The sequence below is a fragment of the Echinops telfairi genome, unplaced genomic scaffold, assembly GCF_000313985.2.
Source record: "Echinops telfairi isolate 266 unplaced genomic scaffold, ASM31398v2 ScPeMD7_5805;HRSCAF=6673, whole genome shotgun sequence".
Lineage (NCBI taxonomy): Eukaryota > Metazoa > Chordata > Mammalia > Afrosoricida > Tenrecidae > Echinops > Echinops telfairi.
The window spans coordinates 1,624,501-1,636,704 of record NW_022109704.1 but is presented as its reverse complement, the minus strand read 5'-3'; the positions used below and the strand labels follow the sequence as shown (position 1 = coordinate 1,636,704).

Genomic DNA, 12,204 nt, shown 5'->3' with positions numbered 1-12,204 from the left:
GGGCACCATCAGCTTTCTTCACTACATTTGCTTATGCACCCATTTGTCTTCAGCAGTTGTGTCGGGAAGGTGAGCATCATGGAATGCCAGTTTAATAGAAAAACGTGTTCTTCCATTGAGGGAGTATTTGAGTGGAGGCCCAGTGTCCATCTGCTGCCTTAATACTAAACCTATACATATATGCACATAGATCTGTTTCCTTATCATCATATATAAATATATTTACATATGTACATGCCTGTATTAAGACCTCTATAAATCCCCTTTGCCTCCTAGTTTCTTTCCTCTATTTCCTTTTACTTTCCTCCTGTCCCACTATCATGCTCAGCCTTCATTTGGGTTTCAGTATTTCCTCTCAGTTACATTGCTCTTGATCAAGCCCTACTAGGCCTCCTACACCCTTCACACCACCGATTTTGGATCACTTGTTGTTCCCTTGTCTCTGGGTTTGTTAACATCACTTCCTTAATTTTTTTAATTTACTTATTTTTTTAATTTTTAATGTTTCACATGATCCTTCCCTGGTTCCTTTATCTTCTTCTTTTTTTTAAAATAAATCATTTTATTGGGGACACTTACAACTCTTATGACAATACATACATCAGTTGTATCAAGCATGTTTGTACATAGATTGCCATTATAATTTTCAAAACATTTTCTTTCTACTTGAGCCCTTGGTATCAGCTTCTTTGTTCCTTCCTTCTCACTCTTGTGAAACCTTGATAAATGATAAATGATTATAATTTTCATCTTACACTGTCGACTGTCTCCCTTCACCCATATTTCTGATGTTCATTGGGGGGAGTTATCATTGTGATCAGTTCCCCCTTTCTTTCTCTTCTCCCCCTACCCTCATGGTATCACTACTCCCATTACTGTACCTGGGGAGTTTTATCTGTCCTGGATTCTGTGTGTTGAGAGCTTTTATCTATACCAGTGGACATGCTCTGGTCTAGCCGAATTTGTAAAGTAGAACTGGGGTCATGATAGTGAGTGGGGAGGAAGCATTAAAGAACTAGAGCAGTGGTTCTCAACCTGGGAGTCGCTATCCCTTTGGGGGTTGAATGACCCTTTCCCAGGGGATGCCTAAGACCATGTTTCCGTTGGTCTTAGGGACCAAGACACCTCTCCTCCCATCTCCTGGCGGGTCCACCCACATGCAGATATGAGTACCCGGTGTGAAGACTGTTACCCATGCTACACCATGCTTCAAGACAACATTTCATTTATTTGTCATTAGAAATAAACACTTCACAATATATGATTGCATATTGTTTTTGTGATAAATCACTATGCTTTAATGATGTTCAATTTGTAACAATGAAAATATATGCTGCATATCAGATATTCACATGATGATTCATAACAGTAGCAAATGACAGTTAGGAAGTAGCAACGAAAACAATGTGATGGTTGGGGGTCCCCACAACGTGGGGAACTGTATGAAAGGGTCGCAGCACGAGGAAGTTTGAGAACCACTGGACTAGTCCCTGGAGAAGGACATCGTGTTCGGTAGAGGGTCAACAAAAAAGAGGGCTACCTCCGGGGAGATGAGTTGCAGTAGTGACGTCAACCATGGGCTCAGACGTGATCCCCGTCATCAGGACAGCCCAGACTGGGCGGTATTTCTTCCTCTTGCACACGGGGTTGCTGTGCATTGTAACCAGCGTGACAGCCCCGAACAGCAGTGTGATCATCGCGTGCTTAGTTTTTACGAATCTGGCAAACGGGTTCCCAGAGGGGCTGTATCTTTCCATACCCTCAGCAACGTCTCTGTCATCTAGTTGGCTCCATCCTCACCAGCGTTGGGGCGTGTCACGATGTTTCCTGCAAGCACTGTGAGAGGTGCCGCCGTGTCTGCGTCCCTCACAGTCAGTGACAGTGGACATCTTGTCGTAGGACTGTTTGCCATCTGTCTCTCTCCTTCAGAGAAGTGCCTCCTCGTGTCCGTTGTCCATGCCGTAGTGGGATGCCCGCTCCTTCAGTGTTCTTGATGTATTCTAGACCCCAGGCCTCTGTCGGGTCTGTGGTTTGCAGATATTTTCTCCCAACTCCGTAGCTTGTCTTTTCATCTTCCTGCTAGGGCCTTTCTCAGAGCAAAAGTTTTTGTTTGGGTCAAATTCAGATGGTTGACTTTTTTTTTTTCCTTTTATGATTTTTTCTTTTGCACTCTCTGCCTAGCCCTAGATTCTGTAGCTTTTCTCTTCCCTTTTCCGAACAGTTTTATAGTTTTACACATAAGTTTGTGGTCTGTGGTCTTTTTGTACAAGGTGGGAGACTGAGGTGGAAAATCTTTCTTTTGGATACCCAATGTCTGCGGCTCCGTTTGTTGAAAAAGGGCAACCCAGCCGACTGAGCACCTGCTCTTTGATTTGTGTCTTTCTGAGGAAACCAACCCCCCAAATCCAGCCTGTGGCCATGAAGTTGGTGATGACTCTTAGCCAGCCAGTGACTCCACAGGATAGAGCAGAACTTCTCCAGAGAGCGTCCAACGTTGTAGCTCTTTGCAAAAAGCACATCTTTCTTACACAGAGCAGCTGGTGGGTTTGAACTGCCAACCCTTTGCTTAGCCACTGTGATAGTCTGGGTTGACTAGAGAAACAAATCCAGAGACACTCATAAGTGTCTAAGAAAGAGCTTTATATAAAGAGTAATTGTACATTAAGAAAACATCCCAGCCCAGTCCAGACCAAGCCCATAAGTTGATATTAGCCCATATGTCCAGTACCAGTCTGTAAATTCCTCTTCCGACTCACACAACACATGCAATGACGCCGAATACAGGACGATCACAGGCCGGTGGGTGGGAAGTCTTGTGGGCCCGGTGGCATTGTAAGCATCTCAGCACTGGCAGGGGACTCCACATGGCCCCTCCAGCTCAGGGCACTAGCCAAGTTCCATGTGTCTTGTCAGCTGCAATGTCTGGCAGGAAGTAAACATGTGCCCCGCCTCTAGTGAGCTATTTATCTCCTTAGCGCCTCCAAATGAGGTCATCAAGCTGTGACCTGATTGACAGGCTAAACCCCACCCCTTCACTCGTAAGTCTCAGACTGACAACAGATTATGTAACTACCACAGCCATCCCGTGGTTTAATCACAGTACCACCACAGTGCCTTTGTAGAAAACAGTGGGGCACATTTGTCTGGCTCTAATTCTGGGTTTTCTATTCCCTCTTTCTTCTTTTAAACCTTTTAGTAGGAGTCAGATGAAGGTTTACAGACATCTGCTTTCCATTCAATAATTCATACACATTTTGTTTCATGTCATTGAATCCCCACAACGTAACCTTACTTATCCCACTTTCTCCCTGTGGATCCTGTTTCCATCCCTTATTTCCTGACCCATCAGAACTTTGTCCTAGGGTCAAGGCTGCTCATTTAATCTCTAATGGTTGATGATTCTAAGGTGTGCCAATTCCTCTTATTGACCTGCCTGTAATTTGGGGCAAATTGAGCCATATGGGGGAGTTTATTTTCAAAGCTGAAGGGTGACTAAGGGCCATCCCCTTGGGGGTTCTGACCAGTAAATCTGATGTGTGTATGTATGTTTTTTTCTTTAAGGTTGTTAGTTTTGTTCCAGTTTTCTCCCACTCTTCTCTTGAGGACTTCTGCTGTGGTCGTGTTCAGAGCAGTTGGCATGGGCGCCAGGCAGCAGCTAGCGCTTCTCGTCTCGGGGTCTTAGAAGCTGGGGTTTCTGTGATCCGTTAGCCCATTGAAATAATTTTTCCAAGCAACTTCTGTTTTTACCTCTCTCCTTTCCTCTGGACTGAGAAGACCCTTAGGCGTACTTTAAATGTCCACTTAGGAACTTTTAAGACCTCTGTTGGTACTCCGCCGAGCAGCATACAGAGTATTGTCTCTGGACTACGTGATGCCAGTTGACCTCCGTGCCCCTGAGTCAGTGGTCCAGAACCCCCAGGCCCAGCAGCTTCTTCCCGCAGGTGTTTGGTTTTATCCAGGCAGTGTTCATAACGTGGCTCTTTGTGTGCTCCGTCCGTTCGTGGATTGAGTGGTAGCAAAGGTACCTACCATGCACAGTGTCCTCTGTCAAACTGTTGTATCTTCATGGCTCTCCTGTTCTCCACCCACACCCACTCAGCCAGCATGCCTGTCCATGCAGCTGCTCGCAGGTCTGGGTGACTGCAGGATTGGGTGCAGACAGTTTTTACTGCTTGCACTTCTCCTCGTGTCTCCCTTCCCATGCCCTCTACTATAATTACCTTCCCCGTGTTAACGTGGATCTCCTGCTAGCCAATAACATACCTTTCTTCTCCCTCCTGCCCGCCGTGTTTCTTTTAGCATGAAAGTATAAAAGAATTTTTTTTTTAGTGTGAAAACCTTTTCTTGACTCTTTGTAGTAGTGGTCTCATACAAGATTTGCTCTGTCGTGATTGACCCATTTGACCCAGCATCGTGCCCCCAGGTTCATCCACAGGAGGAGGTGTTTTACAGGGGTCTCACAGATTCATTGTTACCCTCCCAGTGCTGTACAGTGGACTGTTGTGTCCATGTATCCTAGTTTGTTTATTCACTCTTCTTCCGGGAAAAGCAATGCCACCCCCACCCCCACCCCCCACCCCCGCAGGGAATGTTGTCCTGGGTGCTTTTGAGTGGATTTCAACTCACAGTGCCCTCCCGTGACCACGTGGGACTGACTGCCCTTTGGGTTCCCTTGGGGGTGATCTTTGTGTCCTCTCCACTTGGCTGATGAGCTCATCCAACTGAGTTCCTATCTTTGTAACTATTTAAATTCGTATAAAATGTGGTCGAGTGATGCCACCTCATAGTGACCCTCCATGACAAAGCAGAATGGCTGTTGGGTTTCCTGGACTCTCATCTTTATGGGAGCAGGTGACCAGGGCTTGTCTTCTGCAGAGCTGCTGGTGGATTTGAACAGCTGACCTTTCGATTAACCACTTAACCATTGGGACATCCGGACTCCTGATGTTAAGTGTTATCGGCAAACCTTGCTTGATTAAGGAAGAGTGCATATGTGTATGTTGAAGAAAAAGCCTTTGAAAGGGGAAGCTAAGGGTATTGTTTTGAAGCATAGACTCCTTGGCCAGTGGCTGAAATGTGTTTTGCCTTCTGTCAAAGGGAAGCCCAGCTCCGGTGTGCCTTCCTTCAGGCATGCATCTTCCGAGAGAGAGCCAGCAGCCCAGAGACCGGGCAGCTCCGGGGTTAGGTCATTCAGACTCGGCTGCATCACGTCATGCAGGAGCCAGAGCTCCCTGAGTCCACCTTTCTCTCCTGCCATCATCCGTCCGTCAGTCAACCTTGTTTTCAAGCGAGGTTCACTTTGGGTCACCAGGTGGACATTCCAGCGGGAGGGATGGTCTTTTGTCCTCAGCAGGCTTATCGTTACATCTCATTGGCCAGAATTGAGCCACCCACCTTTGCCTCCAGGACTGGCAGAAGAATGGAATTACAGGTTTCCTGAGGTCACATAGGGAAATCCTGCGGGTGTGGTGGGCATGGTTAAGCCTGGGGCCACTGATGGGAAGTTCTGTGGGAGAAAAGCGTGCGTAAAGGTGGCATCGAGAGGAAACCCTACAGGACTGTCAGCCCCACCCTGTCACAGTGGGTCAGTGTGACCCGGAATCCACTCAAACACATCCACAACCAACGATCCCTGAGGAGTGGGTGGTACCTTTTTTCCTGAAAGATGAATACTTTTCTTAAAAGCTGTGTTTACAGTATATGTAGACACCTTATTTAGAGGTAGGGAAATGGGTGAGATGACTTTTCAAAGCCGCTTTCCAACCTAGCTGTCTCCGCTTTTCCGACAAGAGCGCCTGGGTTGGTGGAATAAACAGACCTGCTCTCTGTTGCCTGATAGTGCCTTTGTTCTGGCTGGGGTGCCCCAGCGTTGCCCCGTGCCTCCAGGTACGGGTGATGTTTTTACCCAAGCACGTGCTCGTGTCCTGGAGGAAAACAAGGCAGGCACTTGGGCTATTTTGAAATCATTACCTTTTATTATAATACTCAGTTCCCACTCAGAAACTACCTGCCTGTGTGGAAGGCCTGGGGCAGCGCACCGGCCTCAGGAAGTCGGCGGGAGGGGTGAGTCCTCGGAGCACAAGTAACCTAGGTGCCAGTGCCTCTGGAGCCCAGGGGGCTTGTAAGGAGCGCAAGAGGCATTCTGCCGGATGCCAGGAAGCGTTGTGGAAGATGTGATATTTGAACGAACTCTTGAGAGACTTGCAGGTGTCCCAGGTGAACAGGGGGTGGGTGGGTGAGTGGGGAGAGGCTATTTACAGCAAAGAAAATAATGGGAGCCAAGGCCCGGGGGTGAGACAGCACGGGCCGAGTGGGCCGTGGGGAGCTGCGGCAGGGGGCAAGAGTCGGGGTTTCTCCAGACCCTGGCGAGCCTGGAGCGCCACACCAGGATCCGGCTTTCGTGTGGACGCAATGGTTTGTTTTGTTTTTTAAAGGAGATGCCTTGCCAGGATTGGAGAGACTTAAGGGCTACTGTGTCTTCTCTCCTTCCTACATTTGGTTCACACCAGGAACGCCCCCCTCCTATAGGGCAGAGAATAACCTCCCTGCTTGTTCAGTTGACTTTCAACAGCCACTAAAACAACGAAGCCCTCCGTCGGGTGGTCAGATTCCCATTCTACAGAGGAGTAATCCAAACCTTAACAATCTGGCCACAAAGACGGATTTCTTCTCCAACGCTTGCTCTTCCACGCACAGGAAGACGGACTGCCTTCCTGGAGAACTTTCCTCTGTACTCTGACTGTCCAGCGTCGTCCCTTTTTCCATCTTACAGAAACCTAGGGAGATGCTGAGGTCCACACACTTCAGAATAGTCCACCATTGGAGACCCAAAGGGCAGCTTTGCCTACAGACAGAGAGTAGAAAGGCTAGGAAAGGAGAAGAAATGGAAACAGGACCCCCAGGGATGAAGAGGGCTGAGCGATCCTGCATTGTGGAGATTGCAACCAATGAGCTGAAACAAAAGCGTATGGAAAACGGATCTGCTCTATAAACCTTCACCCAGTGCACAATCCAGAGGAAAAACCAAATTAGGAATATCATGACATGCTTGCAGTGTGGCCCTCAAGGCAGGGCAGGTGACCTCAAGGTCATTTCCAGCCTTGGGTACTCCATGCCCATCTTCCCTTCGCTGCCAGGAGAGGTAACATACCCCCCTTTCATGTGGTCATAGAACTTGGAAGGGACCTTGGAGATACTCACACTGTGTTACTGTTGTTGAGTGCTATCCAGTCATTTCCAACTCAGTGACCCATGTGACGGAATTAAGCTGCGTGCTCCCCCTGCCCCCTTTGGGGTTTGCTTCACTGTGCCCTCTGGGAAGCAGATCACTAGCCCTTTCACAGACCCACTGCTGGTTTCAGCAGGGCCAGTCCCTCATTTTTCAGGGGGACACAGGCCCAGCGTGGCCCAAGCCCTTTCCATGACTGGCAGGATTTGGGCTCCCCTGCCTTGTGACCTGCCCTCAGAGTTGTCATCTTTCCCAAAATGTCCAGCCTCCCATTGTCCCCACTCACCACCTCATTCCTCCCCAAGCGTCCCTCTGCCACCACACCCCGCAAAGTTTTTGTTGTTGCTTGTGTTTAAACCTCCTTTGACTTATGAAATAAAACCTCGCTCACCCCTTGACATTAGGCAGATCTCTAGATAACTACACCTCGTATCTCACCTGCCTGCGTTTGCACAGTTTCTGTGTGGCTCATGGAAATGGGAGTTCAGATTTGGTTAATTTCCTATCGTTTGGTTCAGGATGGGCCCCTTGTCTTGCTGAGTACCCTCCTCACGTCCTGGCATGGTATCAGAAGCAGGGATTTGAGCCACCAAAGGGCTGAGCTCGACAGGTGTGGGGGCAGAGGCATCCCTGCAGGGTGGCAGCCCCTGGAGCTGGCCGGTGTGCCATCTCTGCTGCACCCATGAAAGAGCTTTCATTGTCAGCTGGCCCTGTCAGGTGGCCCCCAGAGACATCCTGTCCCACCGCCGGGAGTGACACAACCATGGGCAAGCTAATATCACCTCTCTGGACCTCACCGTTCTTGTCCCGTTCTGTGAGATGACGATAAGGCCCACTCCTCAGGGCGGGCAAGGCGAGTGCTGTGTGTCTGTAGACCGGCAGGGTCAAGGGCTATTGTCATTGTCCTCACTAGGGCAGTGTGGACATTCTCAGGCTGACTCTGCAGTGCGAACTGACAGGAGATGAACTCAAGCACATAGCCCAGAAGGTATCGAGGTTTCTGTGGGGTGAGACCTCCCCTCTGGGCCCTGACCCCCGACGCTTCCTTCCGGGAGGGAGGGTCTCTGCTGCTGCATGCTTGGGACCCTTCCCTTTCCAACACACCCAACTGAATAATTCTGCGTTGCATCCTGCTGTGAGGGGTGGGGAGAGGGCGCCAGGGAAATGAAAACTAACCGGTGATGTCTACTCATTCTCCACATCTAGTGTTCTGGCTGCGGTGTGGCTTCGGTAGCGGTTCTGAAATACAGTTTTAAGGTGGCAAAATCCGACTAACCTCTGCAGTCTCTCAAGGAGCAGGGCTTGTGCACTGGTTGAAGATCGGGAGCCCCGGGCCGGCCACAGTTCTAAACCATTCCTCTGCTTCTCCGGCAGGCGGGCAGGAAGACCTATGCCATGGTCTCCAGCCGCCCAGCGGGTCCGTCTCTGGCCTCGGAGCTGGTGGAGTCCAACGATGGACACGAGGAGATCATTAAGGTAAGCCGGACTCTCTCCTGCTGCTCTGCCCATGGGCACGGAGGGAATGGCTGGCCTTGCCCCCGGGACTTTGTGGTTTGACTGTGGGAAGACCAGACCTGAGATGCTAGTTCCTGTCAATCTCTTGGGCAGATCTTAATTAGCACTGGAGACCCAGGTCTGTCTGCAGTGACAAGGGCAGTGGACCGAGGGTGGGGGGGGCGGGTTTTGACCTTCCTCGTCCCTGTTCACCTCGGCTCGCACTCGGCTCTTGGAGGGGATGGAGACAGGCCGGGAGTGTGCTTACGGAACTCATTTTAAAAGTCACCGATCTTTTTTTTCTTGCCATACAATTGACCCATTTACAGCGTGCAATCCAATGGTTTTTAGTATATTCACGGCATTGCACAACCGTCCAGCAAAAACCAAAGCAGTGTTAGTGTCGGCATCAAGTCGATGCTGACCCGGCGACCCTGTAAGGACAGAGTAGAACTACCTCTTCACGGAAGCCGAGTGCTGCAGCTCTCTCCTGTGCAGTGGAGAGGCGGTGTGAATCCCTGAGCTGGTGGCTCAGTGCAAGTGCTGAACCTCTGTGCCACCAGGGCTCCGGGGTGCACCGTTACACTCAGATTCTGCAATGTGTTCACCATCCCCAGGAGAAATGCCGGGCCCGCTCGCCCTCTCACGCTCATTCCCTTCTGACCCCAGCTTATGGAAACGACTAATGTGCTCTCTGTCTCTGTGAATGCTGGAGAGTCCATGTAAATGGAGTAACGCAGTACGGGGGCTTAGTGTGTATGTTTTCCTCCATCTGGTAGAATGTTTCAAGGTTCACCCAAGGCGCAGCAGGTATCGGCGTTTCACTCAGTTTTAGGATGTGTCTACCATGTCTTCATTCATCAGCCCATGGACACGTGGGTTACCATGACCAGCCCTGTCCCGACATCTTTGTGCATTGCTGGGCTAGGTGGTAACTCGATGTTTGATGTTTGACCTTTGGAGGAACCGTTAAACTCTTCCACAGTGGCGACCCCATTTCACAACCCCACCTGCAATCGATGAAGGCTCCCATTTCGCCACATCCTCCACAACCTTACTATTTTCTGTTTTTATAAATTATTATAGCCATGCAATTGGGCATGAAGTGGTAACTTCATGGAGGCTTTAAGTTGTGATAAGATCATGGGGCTTTAAGTTGCATTTTCCAAGTGACAAATGATATTGAGGATTTTTTCACTCCTTGCTTGTATATTTTCTTAGGAGAAATGATTATTTAAATCTTTTACCCATAGGAAAAAAAAGATCATTATTTTTTTATAACTTAGTTTGTATATTCTGATACTAGACATGGTTTGAAAATATTTTCTCCCATCCTATGAATTGTCTTTTCACTTTTTCAGGCTGTTCTTTGAAACACAAAACTTTTTTTTTCTTTTTAAGCATATACTGTACTTGTTGAAGTCTAATTTGTTGTGTGTGTGTGTGTGTGTGTGTGTGTATGTCTTCTGTCTACAGAGCCCTGGTAGGCTGGTGGGTAAGTCTTGGCTGCTAAACTCTGTCAGTGGTTGAATCCCACCAGCTGTTCCGCAGGAGAAAGATGAGGCTGTCCGCTCACATAAAGATTTACAGTCTCAGAAACTCTAAGAAACAGTTCTTCTCTGACCTACAGGCTTGCTATGAGTCAGAATAGGCTTGATGGCCGTGGGTTCAGGTGGCCTTTGGCGGTGGTGGTGGTCTAAGAAGGGTCACAAGGATGGACTACTGCAAAGTTAAAATTACAACTTTTAAAAATAGAGCTAGAATCCATGTTTAGTTTACTTTATTTTGTATGTGGTGTGAGGAAACAGGTTATCAATTCAGAAAGTATTAGTCTTAGACCTTTGATGATCTTTTCCAAATTATTTTGGCTTCTTGAGCTTCCTTGCATTTCTGTATGAATTTTAGGAGAGGCCCATTTGGGTTTAGAGAGAAACTGTTGAATATATAGATAAATTTGGAAGATATTAAATCTTCAACCCACAGACACAAATAGTCTTTCCACGTATGTAGGTCTTTCTTTCAAAGGTGTTTTGTCGTTTTTAAGATACAAGTCTGATCCTTCTTTTGTGTTAAACTTATTCCTGAGTATTGCACTCATTTGAGTGCAATTCTAGGTAGAATTGATTTTTAAACTTTATTTTGGATTGTTTATTGCGAGTGTAGAGGAAGATGGCTCATTTCTGTTGGTTGATCTTGTCTGGTGCAACCTTGCTAAACAGGTTATTCTAATAGTTTTTTATTGGGATCTTTAAGATAGGCTATTAAAAAGATCATGACATCTATCAAATAGAAACGGGTTTGCTTCTTCCTTTCCAAACTGGATGTCCTTAGTTAATTTTTTCCCGCCTTCCTAAAAGCCATTGCCAGTCCCTTGACAAATTAAAACCACCATTATTAACAGCTTACTGTGTATCCTCCCAGACATGACCCTATGCATGTACACCACCCCCACACACACACCAAATCTCATCCTGTTAGGTACTCTGGCCTACATTTTGCGTATTTTCCACTTAATGGTATAGTGTAGCATCTTCTGTGTCAATAGGCGCCAATATTTAGAATTTTTAAATGGCTGCATAGTATTCTAATTGATAAACCCCAAGCCAAACCCACTGCCATTAAGTTGATTCCAACCCATAGTGACCTTATTAGGGTTTCCAAGATTGTAAATCTCCATACGAGCAGGCAGCCTCATCGTTCTCCCAGCACCAGGATCAAACCCTTATCACCATCACCAAACCTACTGCAGTGGTTTCAATGATGACTCATCATGACCCAAGAGAGCAGAGTTTCACTGCTTCCTAAGGTTTCAAAGGCTGTAAATCTTTATGGAAGCAGACTGCCCTGTCTCCTCCCAGGGAGCAGCCAGTGGCTTTAAAATGCTGATCTTACAGTTCAGCCCAGCACTTAACCTCTGTGCCACAGGAAACCTTTGTTATAAAAACAGACCAGGATACATTTAACTAATCCCATATTGCTAGCCATTTCGCTTGCTTCCAGTTCTGAGTGGCCATCGCAACATTTCACTGGCTGTTCTTATTCTGTTATCTGGGTTTTATCAGAGAAGCCTGGTGTAGTAGGTTACACGTTTGCCTGCTAATTGCAGGATCAACCATTCGAACCCACCATCCACTCTACAGATGAAGGTAGAGGCTTTCTGCTCTCATTGGTAGCCTGAGAAACTTACAAGGGGAGTTCTACTCTGCTCTGTAGGATCCATATGAGTAGGAATTGACTGGTTGGCCATGGTTTGGGGTCTTTTTACGATGCAGAACTATTTTCTCAGCAGCAGAGTCAAGCAGGTGTGCAAAGCAAAATGTGAAAACCCCTTTATGCAACTGTGCACCCCAGATGGCCCCACTCTGACCTGTGTGGGGTGCCTCCGCCAGCCCCCTGGCTTTGTCTGTGGACGAGTGCTTATGCCACTGTCCATCCTGTAGTTCAATGTATTTCATTAGGATTGAAGCCCAGATGTAGATTTG

The 12,204-nt window shown here is 47.8% G+C and overlaps 1 protein-coding gene across 2 annotated transcripts in view; it reads left to right on the top strand.

Annotated features, from left to right (window-relative positions):
• The window catches only part of TUFT1 (tuftelin 1), a 42,855-nt gene that overhangs the window by 11,714 nt on the left and 18,937 nt on the right, over positions 1–12,204 (top strand). For both annotated transcript variants that reach the window (XM_045295718.1, XM_045295717.1), the window contains exon 2: positions 8,603–8,704. In XM_045295718.1, coding sequence (XP_045151653.1) covers positions 8,603–8,704 — 102 coding nt within the window. The remainder of the gene's footprint in view (positions 1–8,602; positions 8,705–12,204) is intronic.